The 26,940-nt window shown below is 36.3% G+C and overlaps 3 protein-coding genes across 5 annotated transcripts in view; 1 reads left to right on the top strand and 2 right to left on the bottom strand.

The window, feature by feature from the left end:
* Positions 1 to 4,399: 4,399 nt before the first annotated feature.
* LOC130726008 (50S ribosomal protein L11, chloroplastic) lies at positions 4,400 to 6,966 on the top strand. Its single transcript, XM_057577211.1, has 4 exons — positions 4,400 to 4,743; positions 4,840 to 5,012; positions 5,106 to 5,169; positions 6,562 to 6,966. The coding sequence occupies exons 1-4, from the start codon at positions 4,521 to 4,523 to the stop codon at positions 6,771 to 6,773; spliced, it is 672 nt and encodes a 223-aa protein (XP_057433194.1). The 5' UTR covers positions 4,400 to 4,520; the 3' UTR covers positions 6,774 to 6,966.
* Positions 6,967 to 8,828: 1,862 nt separating this feature from the next.
* LOC130726342 (mitochondrial import inner membrane translocase subunit Tim13) lies at positions 8,829 to 11,094 on the bottom strand. The gene is made up of 2 exons (XM_057577597.1): positions 10,884 to 11,094; positions 8,829 to 9,242 (listed from the first exon to the last, which is right to left on the bottom strand). The coding sequence occupies exons 1-2, from the start codon at positions 10,995 to 10,997 to the stop codon at positions 9,093 to 9,095; spliced, it is 264 nt and encodes an 87-aa protein (XP_057433580.1). The 5' UTR covers positions 10,998 to 11,094; the 3' UTR covers positions 8,829 to 9,092.
* Positions 11,095 to 12,128: 1,034 nt separating this feature from the next.
* The window catches only part of LOC130723121 (uncharacterized), a 32,105-nt gene continuing 17,293 nt past the window's right edge, over positions 12,129 to 26,940 (bottom strand). For all 3 annotated transcript variants that reach the window (XM_057574074.1, XM_057574075.1, XM_057574076.1), the window contains exons 23-28: positions 17,945 to 18,181; positions 17,621 to 17,694; positions 16,947 to 17,053; positions 14,763 to 14,881; positions 14,238 to 14,315; positions 12,129 to 12,734 (exon numbers count right to left, since the gene is read on the bottom strand). In XM_057574074.1, the coding sequence (XP_057430057.1) occupies positions 12,537 to 12,734; positions 14,238 to 14,315; positions 14,763 to 14,881; positions 16,947 to 17,053; positions 17,621 to 17,694; positions 17,945 to 18,181 (813 nt within the window). In that variant the 3' untranslated portion in view covers positions 12,129 to 12,536. The remainder of the gene's footprint in view (positions 12,735 to 14,237; positions 14,316 to 14,762; positions 14,882 to 16,946; positions 17,054 to 17,620; positions 17,695 to 17,944; positions 18,182 to 26,940) is intronic.

The raw sequence follows: 26,940 nt of genomic DNA, 5'->3' as shown, positions 1-26,940 counted from the left end.
ACTACAGGGAACGTAAAAACAAAGCGAGGGACGACGAAAGGAAGCACGAAAAAACCAAAGCCAGTGCCTGTCACGACAACTCTTTCTTGGTCTGATGATGACGATGAGGTCGTTGATTTGAACATACGAGCAAGGAAAACGTGGATAGTGGGGCAGGAGTTGGGTCTGGTGTTCAAGGGCACAAAAGAGACTGCAGTGGTCTTAAGAGGAAGATCAACAAAAATCATCCGAATTTGCTGTAGTTGGTAGTGGATTGTCATGGGTGCTCTCTGGGTTTGCTGGAATGTAAGAGGGTTAGGGAGATCAACCAAGCGGTAGGTGATCCAGAAAACTGTTTCTCAGCAGAGGCTTGGTGTGTTTTTGGTGCAAGAATCCAAGCTGGATGGTACAAGGGTGAAGACGGTCGAAAGTTGGGCAAACTCAATGAACATGAAATTTGAGTGTGTGCCATCAATTGGTTCTGCTAGGGGTTTGATTTCCTTGTGGAGGGACAGTGTGCTGCAGATGTGAATGTGGCATTTCAAGTGGAAGGTTTGCATTTGCTCAATGTTCTACCTGCAAGGATCCTTATCATTTGCGTGTTCATGCTGCTGCATTCTCGGTTTTGGGAACTAGAGTCCTTATGTTTATTTTCATGGCTATGGTTTTTTTTTGTTTATCTACTAGATGGTTACCAGTACTATCGACTTCGTTTTTATTATATGTGTGGAGTTCTATTGGCTTTTGTCTTGGTTGGATGGAGGTCTAAAGGATTATTGTGTACTAAGTTTGTGATGTTTGAACAACAGAGGAGAAATTACGAGATAGCTCAAATTGATTGCTTGAGGTGGATGTTAAGCATAGGGAACATGTTATATTGGGTGTGTGGTCTCAAGTTTGTATTTGTTGTTCTTGGGTGGGTTAGTCATATTTGGATTTTGATGTTATTGCTTTAGGGTTGTATACTTGAGGGTGTGTACACTTTTTCCTTCACTAGGGTTTTTTCATTGGGGTTTTCCTAGTAAGGTTTTAACGAGACACATCTCTTAAGTTGAACACCAAAGAAGGGGAGTCATGCTTGTCTGCTTTGACTGGATTCGAGTTTACATTTCCCTAACTCATGAAAGGGATATTCTTATATAGTGATTTTTTAAATAAAATTTCAGCTTCCTTTTAAAAGAAAGGTATATGGGAGGAATAACTATTATATTTTTATTCATCTACCAAAATAAATTGGGGTATAATATAAGCTTCATTGATTGTTCATTATTTTGTATGAATATATAGTATTATTCCTATATTTATTTGAATGAAAGTCTACAGAAGGAACAATTAATTTATTTCGATTCCGCTGTCCAAAAACTTGTCGAATAATTTTTGTTTTTGTTTGGGAGGGAAACTAGATGGCTTGGAGGGGGCACATGGTATAAGTTAGGGGAAGAAAAATCATACTTTCATATTTATATAATAGATGTTACTATGCATGCTCTTATCACAACTATTATTTTATGAGTCGATCCACATAAAACTTTTGTCAAGCTTTTTGCTGGCTAGGTATTGTACCCATGTTGAGAGGGGTTGTTTCTCAACATTTCATATTTATTATATATATATATATATATATATATATTTCTTTTAACAAAAATAGATCATATATCTTATATGATTTTGAAAGAGAGGTTAGAAGCTCACCTTCATCACAAGTATTAGTGAAGGTTTGAGCACATGACATACGCTAATGATAAAGACTAATAGGTTCTCTCTATCGATATTTATGACGTTGGCTTGTTATGCTTGAGTTGTGTGAAATACCTGTGTTTTATGTTGTTTGTGAGTGTGCACGTCCTATGTCGACTCAGTGGAAAATGAAGTTGACCCTTACACTCTCTTTCTTGTTTGTGAGTTCGTTTCTTCTAGTCGATGATGAGAGGAGAGAGAGATTCGTGGAGCTGGGTCTGGCCCTCGGGGGTGATTGAGTTCCAACTGCTTGATGAGGAATCGAGAGACACCTGGGAGTTCTGTCGTCTGTCCCAACATCTGACCTATGTTTGACAGATTGAGAATTCCAGATATGACAACCACGACGTACCCTTCAATGGAGGACACTACGTTGGCACATTCCCTCTTTGATGGAATTGGTTGACTTGGAGGCGATTCAGTCGGCGACGAGTTCCGCCACCACTTCGAGCTATTCTCTGGTTTCCAAGGAGGTTGTTTCTTCACCCTCTGAGGTGAATGAGACGATTCCCACTCCCCTAACTGTTGAGTACTAAGCACTTCATCTTGTTTATGTGAAGGAGGAGGTGATTCGCCGAAAGCACGTGGACCTGACTACGACGATGGTGGACCTCGACTCGGAGGATCCCTTGGAGGGCTCCGTTGTCGCAGCAGACGCTAGAGCTGGTCTTGCGAATGACACGGAGGAAAGGACCCCTGAGGAGGAGCTGTCGCAGTAGACTTGTGAGTAGCTGTTGTAGAGTTTTCCTCTCTTATTCTATATTTTGCAAGTTTTTCTTTGGTAGAGTACGGTAGTGTACTTCATTGTTGATTCTCCCGGGTGGGATGATGGGAAGTGTGCCACTTATGGAGTCTTTTGGCGTGGTGTGCTCTCCTTTTTGTGTGGAGTTGGTACCACCTTTTCTTGAGCCCGTAGGGAACATGTCTTTTTAAACAGTGGGTCCCTATGATATTATGTACTTATTCGAATTGACTTATTTATGCATGGTTTGGCATTCGTACAATATCCTTTATGTCTTCAAGAAAAAAATTCTCGCATTTTTATGAAGATAACTGATTTGACATATTTATTTTGTGCATTCTTGGACACAAAATAATGCCTTGAAATTCGAGTTGTTACAATTACAATTTGAGTAGCACGAACACTTGCCCAAGGTGTGCTAATGTGCTATCACAAAAGATATAAACCATGTGTTCCAAGAATATCTTGAGTCCTAGAATCTTTGGAGATCTTTTGGTCCCTTGCTATCTATTCTCTCCACCCGTGAAACCTTCAATGTCTGGTTTGATAGGATGTTGTCGCAGCGACATAACTTGCTTCATGTGGTGGTGCACTGGTGGGTGTGGCGGTGGTGCAATGAGTATGTTTTTTTTGCTCCAGCATGTTGCCTATGAATCATGTGATGAGACAGATCAAGGTCGATGTTAAGAATTAGAGACTTTTGTCGAGCAACACCCTCATGCGATAGTAGCAGCCGACACGTACCACCACGATAGCAAGCACAACGGCGAAACCTACTCTAGTGCAAGTTCAAGTCGATGGCAGTTGGAATCTTGGGGTACATTGCATGGGCTACGACGTTATCCTAAAAGACACGATTGATCGATGGATTTCTGGTGCTTCGTCAAGCCCTTGTGTGGGCCTGTGGGGTTTGCATTTCTTGTATAGTAATTGACCATCTAGTTGGGATTGTGTCATGCTTGGGACCTTGGACGCAGGAATGATTCTTGTACTTCAGATTGTGTTACGGTTGGTGATGTGCTGCAATAAAATGGTGACGTCTCTAAATTCTGGGAGAAGAACACAATCTATAGAATTAGGGAGTTTCTCCCGTGGGATTGTAGTGTGACGTAAAGCTTATCCCCAGAGACAAAAATAATGTTGCAAATTCCTTGGCTCACCAAGCTTCTCGTGATGGTTCTCCTCATTGCCTTTGGATGCTTCCTTCGTCTAGTATTCTTGCACCCTTGTGTGAGGATGAACTAGCTTAGTTGTTGTGTAGGAGGGTAGAGGGCTCCTCTAATCCCTTGCAAACTCCGCCACTAAGTATGATCCACCTTGTAAATAGTTAGTTGTTTCCTAGAACGATATAACGGTTAACCTTAGTTAAGCTAGTTTAATCATGCTAACAACTTAGCTTTGTACATAGGCAGTTAGTTAGAAAATTGGATATACTTCTTTTTATCTTCACTGTAATTATGTACTTGATTATCTTGGTCGACCAACCTAACTTATACTGGATTACTAGTTGTGTATTCGTTTGGGCCGATTAAATGGTATTAGACCATGTGTTCATTTGGGCCAGTCAAAACAATAATTATTAATCAACATTGGGTGCTCATGGCCTAATCGATTCAACTTGTACTGATTTCAGTTATTTTTGTAATTCGGCCGAAAGTTAACTTCCAAATTTGAGTTTTGCCTATGTGCTTTGGATTTAAGATTTTTAATATTCAAAAATTTGAAATATATATTTATGGAATAAATGTTGCTTTCGCTAGGTGGAAGGATGAGAGAAATTGTTAGAAAAGAGAAAGTATGAGATGTAATATATGATAAAATGAGAGATGTGAGAATGAAGTGTATAAAAAATGATGTTTATTTATGCTTTCTATTGGATAAATTATTTTTATACAATTTAATTTAACTTACTAATAATAGGGGTGCAGACAGTGGACATTGTTAAAATCCTATCGATTATTTTCTTTCTCCCAACAACACTGTTCTCTACACTCCCTATCCAAACTTGAACTCCTGAACCAACCTCAACAGCTGGAGTTCAATTCAGCTGGCCAAAGATTCAATGGCGTCAACACTCTTCACTTCTCCATCACTGTGTTCTTCTTCTTCTTCTTCCATGTTTTCCACACCTATCAAATTCTCCTTAAACCCAAACCCCATTTCTCTCCATTTCCTTGAAAACAAAAAGCCCCTCCCCACTCTTTCTCCTCCTATCACCCCATCTCGAAGGCGCTTCCATGTCGTCGCTATGGCTCCTCCGAAACCCGGTGGAAAAGCCAAGAAAGGTAAATAAACCTTCAATTTTCAATTTTCAAATTCGACCCATGTTTCGAAATTTTGATTTTTCTGTTCCAATTCGTGTACCCATTTTGGTGTTTCAGTTGTTGGTATTATTAAGCTTGCACTTGAAGCTGGAAAGGCTACACCTGCTCCTCCAGTTGGACCAGCTCTTGGTTCTAAGGGTGTGAACATTATGGCTTTCTGTAAGGATTACAATGCCAGAACAGCTGATAAACCTGGTTATGTCATTCCTGTTGAAATCACTGTCTATGATGTATGTTGTTTGCATTTTTTGTTTCTTTTGTTTTTTTCCCCATTATCAGAATTTTAACTTTTACATGTTTTTTTTTTCTTGTTTCTTTTGCAGGATAAAAGCTTCACCTTCATCTTGAAGACCCCGCCTGCTTCGGTTCTTCTACTTAAGGCCGCCGGTATGCTCTTTTTCTCGCTAGCTTTCTTTGCCTGCAAGCTGTTTGATTTTATGTTTTTATAATTTGTTATTGCCGATGCCGGTGATTTGTTCATGTGGTGCTAGCTACTGTTTCTTTCCGTGACTCGTACATGAAACTGAAAGGGCATTGCTCCGGTATACATTGAATGTATATATTAAGCTCATTCAAATAGGAGATATTAACAAGGGGTTAGACTAGTGGTAGGGAAGCTAGATCGCTTAAGGGTAAGGATACTAATTCGAACCCCGAGAGAGTCATCTGCTAGGAGGGACTGTTACAGTTTCCCGTGCAGGTTTACACCATCAAAAACCAAAAATAGAAGATATTAACATGGCATACTAATAAGTTAGTTAGTATTTTATTGAGTCATGCTGGTGAAGTACCAAAACCCTCTAATTTCAATGGGTATTGGAGATTGGAGAATTCTCCAAATCCTAATTGAACCCTTTGTCACATATTCATGCCCTGGTCATTAACACGTTTCCTTATTTTTTTTCTTCTTTTGATTTCCTGTTCTCATATGTGATTAAGGATCACTGGACCTTGAAATCTGGCCCGTGTGTTATTCAAGTCAGTTTGATATTGAGAATGCTGTCGTTTTGGAAACTTTAGAGTTGCTACAAGTTATGTGATCTAACATCACAAGCCAATTCAGTTTCTTTCTATATTGCGCATTTATTGCAATGCATTGCCCGAGTTGATAAATTTGCTGGACCTCCATATGGATATTTGAAACTGTGCATGATAAATTTGAAGGATCAAAAGCAATTAGTTTCCATTTATTGTACATTTCAGTTTCCAATAATTTTAAGCTGGATCTAAGCTAGGGGAAAGTAATGTATGTTCTAAGCGTAATAATTTCAGCAGCTGAGATCTGATTTAAATTTTATATATTTTACATTTATTTCAATGAAATGTATAATACTGTCCCATATAGTATCTCGTGTTAAACGAAAATCTCTCCTGCAGTAGAAGTGAGAGTTCCGTTGTGTGTTTTTCTAAGTCTTTTGGTTAGATAACCAGCTATGCTTATACCGTAAACTCTGCTTTTTAATGGATGGGTAACTTGCAGCATGGCAATTAAAATCTGCCCATATGGAACTGAACATGGCTTTATAGATGGGGTATCGGTGATTGCAATAGCAGAAAAATGATGTCTTGGGTTGTTAACTGAATTCAGTTGTGTTTCACTTCTTTAACTGATTCAGTTTTTGAAGGAATAGTCTAACTTTGTCATACTTAATCTAAATAAACGAAATGCAAATATGTCAAGGTTATTGATTTATCATACGTGTGGTACTTAGGTTATTCTGTTTCAGTGAATTGTGTTCCCATTTTGGAGCTGTCTAATTATATTGATTTGTTGTGTAGGGGTGGAGAAGGGTTCAAAAGACCCCAAGATGCAAAAAGTAGGGAAGGTCACAATTGATCAAGTGCGGACAATTGCCACTGAAAAGCTGCCAGACTTGAATTGCTCTACTCTCGAATCTGCGATGAGAATTATAGCAGGCACTGCGGCAAATATGGGAATTGATGTTGATCCTCCTGTCCTTGAACCCAAAATCAAGGAAGCTGCATTCTGAATTTTCTTTTTGCTGTGCCCTAAGATAGTCCTTGCTTTCTATGTTGTGTACAAGATCACTCTGGACATTTCATTGTGCCCTGTTGTCTTCTAAAACAGTTAGGAGAACAGTAGCTTTTAATTATTTGATATTACTTGAATGATATCTTGTATACATGGTTTTCACTTTGGTATGTCATCATAAAGTTGCCACATCAATGATATCAGCCACAACTTTGGTGAGGAGCAGGAACAGCCGCAACAGATGTGATTACAGGTGATGTCCATTGGATCTTAAATCATATTGGTTGGTTTGAACCTCGTAAATCCAGCTGAAAAAAGCTCTTTAAGTGATTAGATTGGGTTAAATCCGACTAATCTTGTCAAATATTGGTCCAGCTCTTGATTTATTATGCTTAAACTTGAAATCTAGGGTCTAATGACTTCACATCTGATTATGCATTTAGTTGTACCTCTGATCATAAGTTATCAAATTAAGTAATATTTAAGGCTTAATTGCACTTTTGATCTCTCATTTATTATGATTGTGTGATTTGGCTCTCGTCTGATCTTGTAAACAAGTGATTTTGATCCCATAATTTTTAATTTATGAAATTTGCGCCCTTCTGTACTTACAAATAACAGTAATGACGATCAATGTGCCACTTAGATGTCATGTTACTCTTTTATTTACTTAATAATAAAATTAAAATAAAAGACTTAAGGAATTTAGTTTAAAAAATAAAACATTGATCGGCTAGCAATCCATTGGCTACCCCTTCTTCATCTTCCCCAGCAAACTGCTAGGATTCTAGTTCTTGCAAGACAGTTCGCTAGTGTCGCACTTCTTAAGGATTTTTTCTTCATTGATCCCTTGAAGGCTTCAATGATGACTTGGTGGCACAAGAATTCAGCGGAAGAAAACCTTTGAGAAGTTGTTGAAGTTTGGATTCTTGGTAGATCTTTCTCAAAGATCATTCAGAGCATGGAATGTCGAAAACCTTCGGTTGTTACTTCGAGTCCTCAATAGTGATGTTGTCGATGAATTTTGGGCTCAAATTAGGTATAAACTGATTTTTGTGAGGCTGCTGAGGTTTGTGTTTTGGTAGATGCAGATTTTAGGTTTCAGGGTGGGGTCAAACACGTCAAATGGTTTTGATTTGTTGCAGTTGTAACCTTTGTTGGATTTGGGTATGGTTTTCATGAGCCTTCTATTGTTGTTTAAAGGCATTAATCTATTATGTCTTGGAAGGTATCATGGTATTTATATAGGAGTACTTTAATTTTTAAATTCATTGTGTGCTGAGAAGAGGGAGGAAGAAACAGAAGGGGGAGCCTTTTCGCAGTCTGAAACAAGCCAGAGTTTAACTGTGGTCAATACAGGATGAGGGTAATTAGGGTATAGTGTTGGACTGTTGGGGAAGAAGACGAAGAATAGAAGGGGTGGGGCAACTAATTCTGGTGGTTTTGGCAACTAGTTCTCGTGCAGCCACTGTGCATGTCTTGTCCTCATCGCCACACCTCGGGTGAGTGCTTCGCTCATGTCACCATATTTCCCTTTGAGGTGCCACAGAAGTTCCATGACCAGCCCATTTCTGAAATTTGGGCATTTTCCCTTTCTTTTCCATTTAATTTTGTGATTTGTTAGTTTTGATTCTATAATGTTCGTCAAAGACAAGTTGAAACTTCATATTCACTATCTAGAATAAGGATTTAATAGTTATTTTCCAGATTAGAATACCTTGTACATAAAATTTTATTCTCAAGTTTCTGGTAACCAACTACAACAGGTGATTTCTGCTAGTGTATATATAAGACCACCCATGAGGTGGTTTACCATATATAGAAGCCACCTACTATTGTTATTTGTTAATACAATTCTCTCTTTAGGCTTAGAGGACCAATCAATAATGCATTCAATAATAAATATGAAGTGCAATTGAATATAAACTTTGCTAAATACGTATACCAAGATTGTCTCGAGGGTTTAACCTTCATTCGTGACTACATCATTTTCATATCTGGTATGAATGCATGAAAATAATACTTCCAAAACTAAATAAATTTAGATGACGGATCAGAGGCGAATGATCACACTTTCCCATCATTATTAGGACATAAGTTCGTAAAGTTAAAAGAGGTGTAATAGAAAAATACAAGTACTAAGGATAAAGAGTTAAAAATAACCGTGAATTTCACGGGGCATCCACTAAGTGTATAATAAAATAGAAGCATAAAAATTGACTGTTATAGAGGGAATAGAAGGAGTATCCCCAAAGTAAATTGGTTCCAGAAACTAGAGCAATCTTTAAGATTCAATGTAAATGGAGGTTGCCCATTTTCATTTTTGACCACTAAATAACGCTTTGCTAATTATGCCTGTGGCCTCAATGTATCGGTCCACACACCTTGAGATGCAACTGCTTTCACTCCCGCTGAGGCTTGAACCAGGTTTTGTGATACACTTCTCGAAACACTTCCCTCTCACTGTCTGCAAAATGGAAGGCAATTGGAATATTAAGTGTAATTATGCCATACAAAACAGCGAGCAATATCAGTACACAATAATCCCCTATGTTGTTCTTGACTTATGTCAGTATAACACCACCAGAGCAGAATATGTAGGGTTCTTACAGTCTTACCCTAGCTTATGCTTCACTTGTCTGATAGTACATTTTGCAAGAATTTACAAGAGGCTGGGGTTAACCTTTAAATGGTAAGAGAAATCAAATTTAACTTGAGACTTACCAATATTCAAAAGGATCAGTTATCCAGAGCTTATCATCACTAATTAATTATTCATGTGCAAGAAACACATCAATAACTAAGTGTATTAACTGCATCTCTTCCCATATGATGAGAAATCCATCATTAATCTTACATTGGAAAACAAGTGTTTTTTCACAGTAAAAAATAACAGTAGCAAGACACAGACTATTACCATTTCATCATCCTCTCACAGAGGTCAGTATGTCACATCACCTAACTGATCAGTGGTTGGTATTCTATCATCCTCTCATGAACTATTCCATTGATCAGTGGTTGGTATTCTATTTTATTAGAGGTGAGGAAAAAAAAACTACCGACTTGAACTGATGATTTGAACCAAACTAAATTGATCAAACTCTAATTTTTCTGTCCAATATGGTCCTGCTATTAGAGGGACTTGTATTAGTACTGTGAAATATGATAGAACTTGAGGGGAAAACACTATAAGCCACTCGGATTTGGCTAGTGGTATGGGGTGTAGTCATTCAACCCCCATTGCTACCATTTTACATAAAAAAGAAAATTATTAAAGAAACCAGAACTAGATACCAGAACACACAAAAAAAGACAAGTACAGCTACACGCCATAATCCTCCCCAAAACAACATACTCTGTTTCACAATCCCCCCATAACTGTCATTTCCTTACAATTCACGTGCCCCTCACCCGCACTCAAAACTCAAAATGTATTAACTGTAAAGAATGAGTTGGACTCAAACCAATAAAAAAAAGTGTTTTTCCACAATCTACAGTAACAGTTGCAAAAGGCAAACTATTACTATTTTCATCAGGGAGGTCAGTACACTGATCAGTTTGAACTTACAACAACACTGAACTGATAAAACCCTAGATTTTTTTGTCAAATACAGTCCTATTTTGATAGAACTCGAGGGGAAAAATCTTCGTTTCAAGCGAACATCACTAACGGTGAGGGGTTGGTTATTCAAACCTTATTGCAACCACTAAACATCAAAAACACATAAATCAACAAACCAAAACTTAAATACTAGACCATAATGCCCACTCTGATTCATCCCAATAATTTGTTATGATTCCCCTTCCTCCATCTTATCCACATTTAATTTCCTCCCCTCAATCATTACACCATTCTCCTCTCCAACAACTTACTCAGTTTCACACTCCTTCACATCACTGTCTTCTCCTTCCAATTTTTACGCCCCTCGCTCGCATTCATAATGCATTCACTGCGACCTAATTGTAAGCAATAGCATTCTAGCGACAACAGAGGAGTAGTTTAATGAGTTGCTAGCTAGGGTTTCGTTTGTACAGTAAATATGCATGTAAGCAAAGAATGATGTTCGTGAATGGTAAGAAAAATAGGGGAAATAGGTGGATAGGATACCTCAAGAAATTGTTGAGCATACTCCATCGCAAGTTGACTTTTCAACTGGTTTTGGAGATCTTGCGCGGATACTTTACTCGGTGATCCACTCGGCGAATGCGAGAACGAATCCATTGCTTTTGCTTTTGCTTTTGCTTTTGCTTCGCTTCACAGTTCTGATTGAAAATCGTGCTTCTACCAGAGTATGAACTAAACCCTAGCCAGTTTAAATAACACACCCTCTCGTGTGGCTGGCTGCTTAAACCCTACTTCGGTAAAATCTCTTGGGCCACACTCCAAGCCCATTTCTAGGTTACGACCTATCTTATATCTTATAAATCAAATTCACCCAAACCTTACATATTCCACCCAAATAATATTTTTTTTTTCATTGGCCATCAGTCTCCACGCGGAAAGAGGTCTCACGTGACTAATCTGGCTCGCTATACGGTAGTGATGTCCCTGGCCACAAAGATATTATTTTTTACCTCAGATGAGATCGAACCCGGGTTAAAAGTCTAGGCGAAATCCCTCAAGAAAATGCGCATTCATCACTTATGATTCAAATAACCTTTAATGTGTAAAATATAAATTTAACAAACCAACATAAATTGTTTAATGGGTAATAAAACTATAGAATAAATAAAAATTGCATTTCTAATAAGCATCTTTCACATTTTTAAAATTAATTTAAGTAATAATAGTTACGTTAATGATAATACACCTGGAAATTACTTATATTTAATTAGGCTTAATATTAATTAAGTGGTAAAATTATTGTGTGATTTTATCTACTTAGGTATCTAATTGAAAAGGAAGGTATTTGATTCCAAAATGTGGTCCTACGTAGCATATTATAATTAGGTGTCAGTGTAAAATAGTTAAACAACTCAAGTAAAACACATCGTTTGCTACAACAGAAACAAACGTGTGAGAGAGGTGAGAAATGAAGTTCGCGTTTAAGGTTTGAAAACAAAGAAGTGAGAGAGAAATGAACCACATAAGTATATTAGACAGCCTACTTTTCTCTCAGTCTCTGTAAAAGTCTAACAAAACGCACTGCTAGGGTTTCCAATTTCAGAGCATCATTATATATATATATATATATATATATATATATATATTTAAAAAATCTTATTTAATTATTGTTGATTGTATTACGGGGGTTCAACCTTTGAACCTTGAACTAGTATCTCAACCGGTTCGTTTTCTAAACATTACACAAGTAAAACAATAGTTTTTGTTTTTTAAGAGGAAGTATGACAATACTTAAAATTAGAAAAATTGAATATATAGCTGAAGGTAACCCCTTGTTTTTATTGTTGGAGCGTGTAAATGCTAAGATAATTTAGCACAATAATAAGTTAATAACCAATTAATTCTAATATCCACAATTACAAACCGCTAAAAATGGAACAATAAATATACACTACTATTCCAGCATTATGTTCTGGAAATCTGTTACCATTCTACAAACTAGGAATATGTAGACAGTACAATCCTCTTGTTGAGAAAAGCAACCTAACCCAATACTCTTGACTGGACTATACGTATTTCCAAGACTACATTCGTTTTACTTCCGGAGCCCTTAATTTCCACCTGCTAAAATGGTAAATATTGATTGGTAGGGCTGAAAACAGATTATATGAACCACTGTCTTTTTACACTGCACCTTTATACACCGTTCTTCAATTCTTCAAACTTTTGAGCGAATGCATCTTGTTGTTTTTCTTTGCACACTTCTATTAATGATCCTATTGCGCTCGATATCATTGCTTTCTTTCGGTCTGCAATGGACTTATCTTGAACATCAAGTGTGCTCTCAACAGATGAGCATAGTCCCTTGAACCAATCTTCAAGAAACGGTGCTTTCTTTACATATGTCAAATAGAAGGAACAATAAGTCACGGGAAATTTTCATCAAGGATTATTTGAACAGCAGAAAAATTATTTCATGCAATTAGGGTACAAAGCTACTATATATCTTTAACATGTAAAGCAGGAAATCTAAATCAAATACCACCAAATTTTCCATGAAGTAAATATCGGATACCTCCAGAGAGACTTAGAGACTTAGTTAAAGTCAACTATATTGGCAAAATTAGTAGCAATTCAACACAATATTTTTTTTTTTTGAAAGTAACACAATATTTTATTAGGATGAAAAGACTGTTGATATTGCTAAGATTCCTAACTTCCTTATCGCCTCGCTTACGTATTCACGGTTTCCTTGAATGATCTGATTTTATTGCTTTGATTTCTGCTATTAATAGTTCATCTAAATATCTAATCCTTGAATTATATGGAGTTTCTTTCAAGGTTTGATCATATTCTCAAGAATAACATACTCAGGAATACTATTACTAGGAATGTTGTCCCCGGGTAAAATTTACAAATCTGTTTGGTAAAAAATTTGTATTCCCACAAATATTTTTAAATTTTAAATTTTTATTTAATTCCAAAATTCAAAAATATTCTCAAGAATAACATACTCAGGAATATTATTACTAGGAATGCTGTACCAGGTAAATTATAAATCTGTTTGGTAAAAACTTTAATTTCCCACAAATACTTTTGAATTTAATTTAATTTAAAAACTCAAAAAAGAATGATAAAGTATAGTAAAGTGGGGAGGTTATATTCAAAATAACTCTGGTTCCCATGGGAATATAAGATTTCCAACCATTTTCATAGAATTAAATGAAGAGAATTATAACGTATTTTATTCTTGCAAATAATTTATACCCAGGAATAAGAGTATTCAACCTTGTAATAACCTTATGCTTGGAATAAGAGTTTTGAAGAGGAGTGTCAAGAGGTAGAAATCTAACCAATAAAATTGCCTTCTTTTCCCTATTTATAAGTTTCCGTATTTCCTCATATAATATAATTATATTGCTTAGATTTCTATGATAAATAGTTCATCTAATGCCTAAACTACAGGGATTCAATAGTGCAATGATGTGTGTATATATTCATAGAATAGGTGGGAGTGGGAGATGAGAGAGGGAAACTATATGGGATGTAAGTTCATCAAGGCCTGGCTCTGATGAACTATTTCGGATGGAGATAGAAGAGCCAAGGACTATAAAATTGAGGCTTTTGGGATCGTTACCTTGAACATGGATTTTTCATAAGATTTCTTGCAATCATACTCCCCAACTTCTACTGTAGGAAGACATCCCAAACAATTTATGGGATGAAGCTATTTGATTATTACTATATTTTAGCTGTCCAAATTAATCAAGATGGAATTATATTATCCATACTCAGATAATATTGCACTGTTTTGCTTGCAGACACCATAGTCACTGATAAAACATTGCACTCTTCTGGTGTTTTGCCTATCTTATTCATCAACAACAAAAGACTTACCTTGACTAGAAAATCTTTCAACTGTTGATCATCTGTGCTTGATGTAAAGCGTAGGAGGTGTAACATTGTCAAGGTAAGCTGCAATAGAATAATGAGCAATTCAGTTAAGCAACAACATAGAAAACGCATACCATCAAAACAATGTCATAATTCCATAATTCAAACGAAATAAATAAATCAAAATCATAGTATTATTTTTTAAAGGGAATATTATTTCTGAGAAATAGAATTGATACAAAGCTGCATTAGAGTATTATGCATAGGCAAGACTATATAGTTACTAATTGATACATTTCCTATATAAGAATAAATTTAAGGTCACTAATATCTACCATAATCTAAAAAGATTATGATGATTAAAAAGCAGAAAGTGTGGAACTGTTACATCAAGAGTAAATCAAAGCATCCATTCATGTCTATTTCATTTGACCACTCCAAAATGATTAACTTGACATAGCGTTTACACATTGAAGTAAAGCATTCTTTTATAATGAAACAATACGAATTTATGAATATGAGCAAGACCTGCTTTTGTAATGAAACCCTATACTTGAAATTTGACGGCCCTGATATTGGGTCCTGATCTATATTCTCCATTACATGCTCTACAGATTGCACAATGTCTGAGAAGGATCGACCATAATCTGCTAAAGCATGAGAGAACAATTTATATTCAAATAAAGCTTCGAATTGAAAATTCTTTGCATCAAGGAAAAGTAGTTAGAAGCGTTCAATTTGAGCAAAAGCAGGGGAAATGCTCAATAGATTATGTTATATTACAGTCTTTTCAGTACAAATATCTTAGATCTGTATTATTTAAAGGTTTATTCTAAAGATATATTAGCTTATAGTTCAAATTATAACTTGATCTTAAAGTATCATGTATTTTATGATACATAAAAAGATTCAATTCACAATTTGGAAAATAGGTCTTCCGATTCACGATCTGAATCTCGATTCAATAACCACGAATTTGAGTACTCACTCTGAAGAGTGAAGCACTCAATTTGAACACACTCCCACAAAATTAGCCACATCACTCTTTTATTTAAATTCCATCTTCTGTATCCAATTTCGTTAAATGGTGTCTTTCACGTATATCCCGTTTGCTGGTTTTTCATACTATATTGTCGAATAATAAATGAGCACTCCATTGTGCCTATGTGATAGGCTATCTTTCAATTTCCTTTGGTTATCCATTTCAACAAATCTGCCTTCTAGTATATCACTGCGAGAATTTTGTTTCATTATCTGTTTTAAATTGATGGGCGTATTAAGAAATGTTTTTGCCGTTGGTAACAAGGAATTAAATATATAAAATATGCATTTTTAATTAAACAGTAACATTCTAATTTTTTTTTTTTACAGAGACCTTTGTCATGAACAACAATAACAATGTTTACATTAATTTATATTTACTTTAAAAAATCAAGTGCCCCAAAGGTTAGTTTCACAAATAAAAGCACAAATATAAAAAATAATAAATTGATCTGATAAAATATTTTAATATATAGGTGTTTTGTTTTTTGACTTTTAAAATTTAAAATGTTAACTTGAATGGTTGAAACTTGTCTTACAAATGTATTTCATATTTTTAGTTATTTTTCTTCTCTTGCTGATGGTTATAATATAAATAGTTAAATACAATTTTAATATTATAGTAATATATATTGCTGATGGTGATAATATAAATAGTTAAATACAATTATGGAAATACAGATTTATAATTTTCACCTAAACAATCTCAAAAATTAATAATCTAAAATAATCCACCACGTATCCATCCTCTATATATTCAATCTCAGAACACAATGTTGAATCTCATTAAGGCACATCATCAACTGTTTTTTCATGAAGTCAAGTGGCATAAACTTACATTATAAATGAAAGTGATAATGTAAGTGATAATCAATCACAGCATATCACTAATTTTTTAAGTTTTAATCAACATAGAAGTTTATTCAATCAATCAAAATTATTAATACTATTTCTATATTAAAATAATTATTCAATTTAATATATATTTCTCCATAATTAACATTGAATAAATTGAGGTATTTATACATGACCATTAAATTAAATCTCCATCAATACGATTATTTTTTAAAATTTCCAAAAATATATCAATTATTTATATATTTTAATTCAATTTCATATTTCAAAAATTAAAATACCTGTGCAATGCTCGGGATACTTACTAGTTATTACTGATTCCCTGTGGATTTAACTTCTTGTTACCACTCTAATTCTTCCTACAGTAATCTCTCTTAATGGCTAGTTTACTAACACCATGTCTCATTCAAGCAACCAGAAACCATCTCTCGCTATCACAAATTTGGTTTGGCAGCCGCCGCAGAAAAACTCTACTAGCCAGTACCACCAAGTTGTAAAGTTACAACGTTAGAAAATAATATTCCTTTAAGTCATAATACTTTAAACTCTTGATGCATATCATATATATGCACAAGCTTGACGGCTAGTTTAAACATTCCCTATTTCTTTATTTCCCTAATCTTTTCCTTTCCTTGTATATATTTATTTACTAGCTGTACATTTATTTTAGATAAGAAAACTGCTCTAATTGTTATACTTTAAAACACAGAGACAACAGTAATTATGCAACTTAAGTATATATATTCGACATTTCTTATGTGAAACCAGAAAAATATAAAACATGACTAATTGAAATTGATGATATAATGATATTACCTTGCACAGATACGGGCACAGCTAAGGCTGCTGCAGCTTGTATCCTGATTTTAAAATTCGATGAATCACGTAATAGTTGCAGAAGAATACCAAAAACTGCTGGAGCCCTGTAAACATGCAATTTCAAACATTATTCTGTGGTTTACTTTCTAAATTTTGGATTTTAGAGAATAAGAAGTGGTGACTCAAAGAAGTCCCACATTGTATAGATTAGCAAGTGTAGAAGTGTATGTATAATAAAGGAGACACAGACCTATTGCCTTAAGCTTAAGGTTTTATGGTTATGTATGCATATAACTAAAATTCTAATATTGGATAAATAAAATATGAATGAGATATCTTATTGAAGAGAGCCAAAAAATAAACAAGGCAAGAAATTCAAGAAGACACATGAATGGGTTTATATTTTATTTCTAACAGACTATATTATTAGAAAATGCTGTGTCCAGCCCTAGATAGACAGAGTGTAAGCACTTCGCCAGTCCATGTCTTGCAGCCTTAGTGTCTAATAAGAATAATATTAGACTGATGCATTAAATGTAAGATATTTTACATAGACTAATAACAATAAATACAACAAATTATAATTACTGTTATTGCCTAATATTATACAGTGTATAATTAGCCCATTTACACTCTTGCTAACAAGAAGCATGCGCTTAACTATAACATACCAGTCCATGTCTTGCAGCCTTAATGTTTCATTTAAGAATAGGTTCCCTAGAGCATGACAAACATTCCACTGAACCTGTTGACAAGAAATAAAACTTAGTTTGAACAATCAAATTAATGTGATGTACTTACTTAGTTACTTTGGATACTATTATCCTTTTCCTCATTTATTTCTGATTGTGTAAATCATTTTGATTTTGCACTAATATTAGGAGAGATCTACTTTCTTGTTTTATTGCTTGTACCGATATGAGTTGGCGCGTGTTAATAAGTGTAGGCAACACAATTTAGTAAATATTTCAGTCCTTTCAAGTTAGTTATGGTACCTTCACATTCCCAGTAGCAATGCACGAAATGAACGCCTGAACTATTTTCTCCAGCCTAAAAAAATCTTCTGGATAATCCAATTGCCAATGTTGCAGACGAAATCTTATATTGTCAGTACAGAGATTGGCCTCAGTCCTATGGTCCCGGTAGTCCACTGACATGTCTTGAAATCTTGATGTTGAACATTTAAAGATTCTAGAAATATACCCAAGAGCCCTTACAGCATTAGATTTAACCTAATAATGAGGGACAAAAAAAAGAACACAAGAATCAGAGGACAATTGCACTATAAGTAGTCAAATAAATGAAATTGTTAGAATATGAAAAGACATTATAATATTGTTAGAGAAACTCAGAATTGTGAAAAGTGTTTCTCATTGATGATTGAAAAGCTAATGATACAAGTGTTTGATTACAACTTATATAGAACTCTATAGCTTGTTCAACAAGCTTAACAAACTCTAACTGACTCAGTTGACAGCTAAGCATAACCGCTTAGCCTAACTGAATTGCCAGCTCATTATAACAACCCTAGTGCTGACTGTTAGTACAGTCAGCAACTACTAAAGTGTAACTCTGTACACATTCATACAGTGTACCCTAATAAATTGTCAACAGACTGTGAAATAGAGCATTTAATGCTCTTAATTAGCAGTTATATTTTTATTTGTATATAATTATGTTGTTTCCTGTTTGTACTTAGTTTATTTTAGGTAGTTTCTTATTTTCATTCATTCTCCCTAATTCTCTCTTTAGTCAAGGATTTCCTTCTTTGACTTTGATCAATCACATTATGTAATTCCCTCTATAAGAAGAGGAATCCCTGTACAGTTTTTCATATCAATAATATTACCAAATATTTCAACTTGGCATCAGAGCAAAGATCTCTGCGCATCTGATTTGCATCCATGGCTGACAGTTCCTCAGCCAGCGATGATCAGAATACGGAGGAGATTGTGGTTCCCAAAGTCTCGCAGCCTCCAAGGCAGGAGCAGCGAGTCCTGTTCGGCGAATCTCATTCTGTGCCTCCAAGGCAGGAGCAGCGAGTCCTGTTCGGTGAATCTCATTCTGTCCAAATCACCACTTTTCGACTCAATGGGTCGAACTATTTCCGGTGGTCCCAATCTGTCCAGTTGTATATTCGTGGCAGAGGAAAACTTGGGTATCTCACTGGTGAGAAACCCATGCCAGATATTGCTGATCCACAATATGTTGTTTGGGACGCTGAAAACTCCATGGTGATGACATGGCTGGTAAACTCCATGGAGGAGGACATTAGCAGCAATTACATGTGTTATTCCACAGCCAAAGAGCTATGGGATAGTGTCACGGAAATGTATTCAGATCTTGAGAACAAATCTCAGATCTATGAACTCACCTTGAAAGTCAGAGAAATTCGGCAGGGAGGTAATAACGTGACAAAATACTTCCACTCTTTGAAGCGAGTTTGGCAGGATCTAGATCTCTTCAACACTTACAAGTGGAACTCTGCAGAGGATGCCAAACACCATCGACAAACCGTGGAAGAAGGTAGAATATTTCAGTTTCTTGCTGGTCTGAATGAAGAGCTAGATGAAGTTCGTGGCAGAATCATTGGGAGAGCAACCTTACCTTCATTGGGTGAGGTCTTTGCTGAAGTTAGAAGAGAGGAAACTCGCAGAAGTGTGATGATGGGAAAGACCAAAACGGATGCACCTCCTTCTGAGACCAATGCTCTTGCTGTAGAAACTGCTGCCCTTAAGACTTCTACTAACCAGAAGAACTTCTCAAACCGCTGGTGTGATCACTGCAACAGACCCGGTCATACTCAGGAAAGTTGCTGGAAAATTATTGGGAGGCCAGCACATCTAAAGGGTGGCAAGTCAGGTCCTAAAAATCAAAAATCTTTCCCTACAGCTCATGAGGCAGAAAAGACTTCCTTGAAAAAGGAACAAGTTGAGGAACTCAAAAGGTTGTTAAATTCTAATTTTTTATCTGGTACTCCTAGTGGGTCTGTGGCACAAACAGGTAATTTTTCTACCCCTAGCTCCCTTAATTGCACCTCAAATATTCATGCACCATGGATCATTGATTCAGGTGCTTCAGATCATATGACTAGCCTTTCTCCTTTATTTAAAACCTATTCTCCTTGTTCTGGAAATGGAAAAATTAGAATTGCAGATGGTTCTTTTTCCGCAATTGCAGGGAAGGGGAAGATTACCTTATCCAATAACATTGACTTAGGAAAAGTTTTACATGTGCCCAAACTATCTTGCAACCTTCTTTCTATTAGCAAAATCTGCAAAGATTCCAATTGCAGTGTGACATTCTTTGACACTCATTGTGTTTTTCAGGACCGGATTTCGGGGAAGATGATTGGCAGTGCTAAGATGAAGGATGGACTTTACTACTTTGAGGATACTTTCAGAAATAAAGCAGCTCAGGGTCTTTGTGGTATGAGTTGCACCTCTGTTAGGGACCAAATAATGCTCTGGCATAACAGACTAGGGCACCCGAATTTTCAATATCTTAGGCATTTGTTTCCAGATTTATTCAAAAATGTTAATTGTTCTTCTCTTGAATGTGAAAGTTGTGTTCTTGCAAAAAATCAAAGAGCTCCTTATTATTCTCAACCTTATCATGCATCTAGACCTTTTTACTTAATCCATAGTGATGTTTGGGGGCCTTCAAAAATTACAACTCAATTTGGAAAAAGGTGGTTTGTAACCTTCATAGATGATCACACCCGGTTGTGTTGGGTCTACCTTATGCATGAAAAATCTGAAGTTCCTAATATATTTAAAAGTTTTTCACAAATGGTAGAAACTCAATTTGATACAAAGATCTCCATTTTGAGGAGTGATAATGGAACTGAGTACTTCAATCAAAATCTCAATGAGTTTCTGAAAAATAAAGGCATTCAGCATCAATCGACATGTCCAAATACTCCTCAACAAAATGGCACCGCTGAAAGAAAAAATAAACATCTCCTTGAAGTAGCTCGTGCCATTATGTTTGAGAGTAATGTTCCAAAGTATTTGTGGGGAGATGCTGTCCTAACAGCAGCCTATCTTATAAATAGAATGCCCACTCGTGTGTTGAATTATCGCACACCTTTGGAAAATTTCAAAACCATTTTTCCAGCATGTCGATTACATACTGATATGCCTTTAAAGGTGTTTGGTTGTACAGTTTTTATGCATAAACCTTCCACATCTCGGTCCAAACTAGACCCAAGGGCAGAAAAATGCATTTTTGTTGGTTATTCTCCAAACCAAAAAGGATAGAGTCTTTAATCCTATCACAAAGAAGCTTTGTGTTAGCATGGATGTTACCTTTCTTGAACATCAACCTTTTTTTCAAAAAAATTCCCTTCAGGGGGAGAATAATAATGTGAGTGAAGACAATTTTTTGCATGAACCGCTGCCCATTCCTATTGTAGACACAGAGAATACAAATTTTATTGATGAATGCAACAAGGAAGAACATGTGGAAACAAGTTCTGAAATTTCTAAAGAAAATCTTATGCCAGACTTAGGTGGAGCCCAAACAGAGAAAGAAATACCACAGTCAAAAAAGGAGTTCCATGTTTATACTCGGAAGTATCCTAAAAGGACCAAAGACCAATCCATCATCTCTGCACCAAGCCAACCAGAAATCCCGGAAGAAGGCCAAGTAAGAATACCACAAGAAATTCGAGGTAACACTGACATTTTCACTTCTACTATTGAATTACCCATAGCTATTAGAAAAGGAACCAGAACCTGCACCCAAAAATCAGAAAAATCTAGCACAAACCATCCCATTTCCCAATATGTTTCCTACCAAAATCTTTCACCGAATCACAAAGCTTTTACCTCTAAAATAACAGATCTGTTTGTGCCTAGAAACATTGAGGAAGCACTAGATGATCCCAATTGGAATTTAGCAGTCTTAGAAGAGTTGAGTGCACTGAAAAAGAATGAAACTTGGGAAATAACAGACCTGCCACGTGACAAAAAACAGGTGGGTTGTAAGTGGGTATTTACCATTAAGTGCAAGGCCGATGGAAGTGTAGAGAGGTACAAGGCGAGATTGGTGGCAAAAGGGTTCACTCAAACTTATGGAGTAGACTATCAAGAGACGTTTGCTCCAGTTGCTAAACTTAACTCTGTTCGGATTCTTATATCCCTTGCTGCAAGTTACAACTGGCCTTTACATCAATTGGATGTAAAGAATGCTTTCCTGAATGGGGAGTTAGAGGAAGAAGTGTTTATGAGTCTTCCCCCCGGATTTGAAGAAGAACTTGGAAGAAATAAGGTGTGTAGACTAAAGAAGTCATTATATGGGCTGAAGCAATCTCCAAGAGCATGGTTTGAGAGGTTTGGAACAGTGGTAAAAGGGCTTGGATATATCCAAAGCCAAGCTGATCACACATTGTTCTATAAACATTCAGCAGATAATAAGGTTGCTATCTTGATTGTATATGTTGATGATATTATTCTGACAGGTGATGATAGCTTGGAACTCAAAAATCTGAGGGAGAAACTTGCTAAAGTTTTTGAAATCAAGGAACTTGGCCCATTGAAATACTTCCTTGGAATTGAGTTTGCAAGATCAAAGGAAGGTATCTTTATGAACCAGCGAAAGTATATTCTGGATCTTTTAAAAGAAACAGGATTACTTGGATGCAAAGCTGTAGAAACACCCATGGAGCCCAACTTAAAGCTGCAACCAGCTGAAACAGAAAATATGGTGGACAAAGGAAGGTATCAGCGACTAGTGGGAAGGCTAATATACTTATCTCACACCCGTCCAGACATTGCCTTTGCTGTAAGCATGGTAAGCCAGTTTATGCATGCACCAGGTCATGAACACTTGGAGGCAGTTTTTAGAATCTTAAGATACTTGAAGGGATCACCTGGGAAGGGGCTTCTTTATAAAAACCGTGGGCACCTTCAGGTAGAAGCCTACACTGATGCAGACTGGGCAGGGAGTGTGACAGACCGAAGATCAACATCAGGCTATTGCACCTTTGTTGGAGGAAACTTGGTTAGTTGGAGAAGTAAAAAACAAACCGTTGTAGCAAGGAGTAGTGCAGAAGCTGAATTTAGAGCAGTTGCTCATGGAATTTGTGAGGCATTATGGGTGGAAAAGCTTCTACAGGAATTAAAGGTTTTCAATTCTCCTCCAATAAAGCTTTATTGTGACAACAAGTCTGCAATATCTATTGCACACAACCCGGTCCTACATGATAGGACCAAGCATGTCGAAGTTGATAAACACTTCATCAGAGAGAAGATAGAAAGTGGGCAGATTTGTATTACATATGTTCCCACTGCAGAGCAATCGGCAGACATCCTAACTGTTAGAAGTCCCACATTGGCTAGAGATAGAGCCAAGATAAGCTTTATAAGGGTAGTGCAAACCTCAACTCTTGAGCTAGCTTTTGTGGTTGAGTATAGGCCTCCCAATTTCTAATATGGTATCAGAGCCTATCCTAGATCCATTTGTTGTGGAAACCACCCATATTTGGGCCACCCGTTGTTGATCCCACGTTCCAGTCTGTTCAATCCTGGACGTGAGGGGGTGTGTTAGAAGTCCCACATTGGCTAGAGATAGAGCCAAGATAAGCTTTATAAGGGTAGTGCAAACCTCAACTCTTGAGCTAGCTTTTGTGGTTGAGTATAGGCCTCCCAATTTCTAATACTAACCAAAGGATTACCCAAGAAATCCTTTGACAACATCACTAGCAAGCTGTCTATGGAGGATATCTTTAGGCCAGCTTGAGGGGGAGTGTCAACAGACTGTGAAATAGAGCATTTAATGCTCTTAATTAGCAGTTATATTTTTGTTTGTATATAATTATGTTGTTTCCTGTTTGTACTTAGTTTATTTTAGGTAGTTTCTTATTTTCATTCATTCTCCCTAATTCTCTCTTTAGTCAAGGATTTCCTTCTTTGACTTTGATCAATCACATTATGTAATTCCCTCTATAAGAAGAGGAATCCCTGTACAGTTTTTCATATCAATAATATTACCAAATATTTCAACTTAAATATCTCTATAATATCTTTACAGTAATTTAAGGGATTTTAGATGATTTTTCATGATGGGTTTCTGCTTATAAAAAAAAAATGATGGGTTTCTTTTTTTCTCTAATTTATAGATCTATTTCCATATTTAATTAGGTTTAGGAGTCTTAAATAATTTCCCTGTTAGATTAGAATTCGTAGTCTATCTTATTGTTGAGAAATCCCATATTGCTTAGATATATAACCTAATAAGACCTAATAAATGAGAGGCTAATCCTCACCTTTAAGCTAGTTTTTGCGGTAGAGTTGAGGTAGGGTTAACCGAAATTCTAAAATGGTATTAGAGTATATCTTGAAGGTTGTCATACTCGAGAGTTTACATAAACTTGAGGAGTCGAGGTAAACCTCATGCAAAAAATATATTTAAAAAACCATAGTAATGATTAACACACTAATAACATTAAAAACTAACCTAATCATTGAACAATACAGGAAGAAGTTAAAGCCATACATAAAATAATCAAGTATCCAAATCTTAAGTTCATGACAAAACATTAACACAAGTTCTGATAAAGTTAAAACTTCAAAGAAGTAAATAAAGTCATGATATTCAAATTCCCAATCCATCAACATCTTTGAGTTCATAAACACAAGTGTAGATTTTTTTCTTAACCTTCAAATTTAGACACTTTATGTCCTAAAGTACAATTACAAATTATCATAATGTGCCTCTAATTATCAATTAATAATTTATGTAGCAGCAGTATGCTAGGATCACTACATATCTATATCAGATTTAGAATGAACAAGAGTACAATGCAAGAATACACAACAAATTCAGAGTTTCAGACCCACTGTTGTGTGGAAATGGGCTATATATGTACTACTGTTATAGAGAAAAGAAAGGGAAAAGAATCCTCCTTGAACTGTAAGACAGCAGTAGAGCAGGTCGCTGAGAGCCATCACACAGCAGCAGATCTGGACTGAAGCGGTGGAATTGTCCCACCAGAGAAGAAGGGTCTGTCACTGGATTGCAGGAGATAATAAAAAGAGCCAGTAAAAGCAGCAGAGCAAATCGTCCTCGCCGACCAACTGACAATGGTGGCACACGACATAAGTGTTTCTTAGAGGGAGGCAGGTGCAGCAATTTCTTTTGTGAGCCGTGGTTCAAGCAGGGAGGAAAGGAGATATTTTTGGTGTTAAGGCTAATTTGTGAATGTCACCGTTTTGGTTTACAAACAACACATTTTATCAATAGCTGAACTCAGTGAACTCGCGAGTTTGACAGATTTTACCCGATTCAAGTCGTCTTTGCTACGTGGGATCGTAAAATCGTCAGTTAAATTGCAAGTTTAACAACCTCGCCTACCCTAGATCAAATTAATGGAGACCACCCATATGAGGGTCACCTGCAGATGTTAATTCCTGCAAATTCCACACTCCAGACGCCTAGCCTTGGGCGTGAGGGGGTTGTTACACATTGACTAGAGATATGACCAAATAAATCCTTATAATTAGGAGAACAATCCTCCCCTTTAAGCTAGCTTTTGGGGTAGAGTCTGGCCTAACCCAAATTCTAAGAATTATATATAAGGGTGTTAAGAACCGATTATCCCAAAAGCTTAAGTTGTTGGGTAAGGGACTCTGAAAGGTTTTATATTATATTTCTAACACGCCCCCTCACGCCAGAGCCTAATTGGGCTTGAAGCGTGGACAATGCACAACCTCACCTACCATGTGCTGAAATTCATCCTTTAATTAGAATAATGGAGGACACAAGGATCGAACTCTAGACCACTTAGTCATAGAGGCTTTGATACCATGTCCAGAACCAATTACCCCAAAAGCTTAAGCTTTGGGTAAAGGACTCTGAATGATTTTATACTAAATTTCTAACAAAGGGTAAGTTTTTTGTCTCTGAAAGATTGTACCCAATATATTATATCAATCCAATTTTATTCTCTATATTCCTTTTTGAACTTTAAAAGACTAAACCCTGTAATATCATCATTTTATCAGCACGTTATTATCCCGTATGACCTATTCTACCACTACCTTATAAACTTTGTTATACAAATATCATTCTCTCCTCAACAAGGAATCAACACTATCCCACTCACTATAGTCGTTAGGAGTCAAAAGGTGACATCCTAACTTGTCTCAAAAGTCACTAATTAGTCGATCCTTGGTGCGCAATCGCTTCCATCTTTTGTTTTTGGAACTTTGGCTGCTATAAGTGTTGGCTTCCTTTTTTTGTAGTTAGTGGCGACACCGTCACCCATATCAGAAGCAACCAACCAATCGATCCCCAAGCATCGCAACCAAATATGCTTCCACGAGCCCTCGCATAATTTAGTTTTTGGATCCGTTGGTTGTGACATCCAGTTTGGCAGCCACAATTTGTTGTGAGACAATGATAGCCGTCAGTGACTCCTTTTCTCTTCAGACCTTGTTTGGTCTGGTGGTTGCTAGTTTCTACCCTTCTTTAGCCTAGATTGGATGACTTTTATGGTTTTTTTGGGAGCTTTGTCTTCTCTATTTCCCATCTTTATTTCATCAAGCTGCAATACTTTATTTGTTTTAGTACATCTTTGAGGTTGCTACTGGTTTGCTATTGTTTCAGCCTACTTTGTATTTGGGTGTACTGTTCATATTTCTCCCTAGTTCACTGTCTACATTTGTTTGTTAAATCAACTAGTCCTGAGGCAGATTTAGAGAACAAGCTTGGCCGTCCAATTGTCCTAGATCCCCCCCTCCCCCAATGGGATACATTTGTAACAAGATTAAAGTAACATAAGCTTCAGGGAGTGTTGGAATATAAAAATATATCTTCATTATGAGAGTAATTTATATTATTATTTTGGATTGGTTTCTTTATTTTATTCTTTATATTGATTATTTTCCTTATTTAATTAGGATTATGATTTCACAATTTTACTAGAATTAGACATCTACCATTAGTAAAAATAAGGGAAGTGCTTTGTCTTCAGAAAGATCAAGCC

This window comes from Lotus japonicus, chromosome 6 (assembly GCF_012489685.1).
Source record: "Lotus japonicus ecotype B-129 chromosome 6, LjGifu_v1.2".
Lineage (NCBI taxonomy): Eukaryota > Viridiplantae > Streptophyta > Magnoliopsida > Fabales > Fabaceae > Lotus > Lotus japonicus.
Note: the sequence above shows the minus strand (reverse complement) of the source record. Positions and strands in the feature narration are given on the sequence as shown.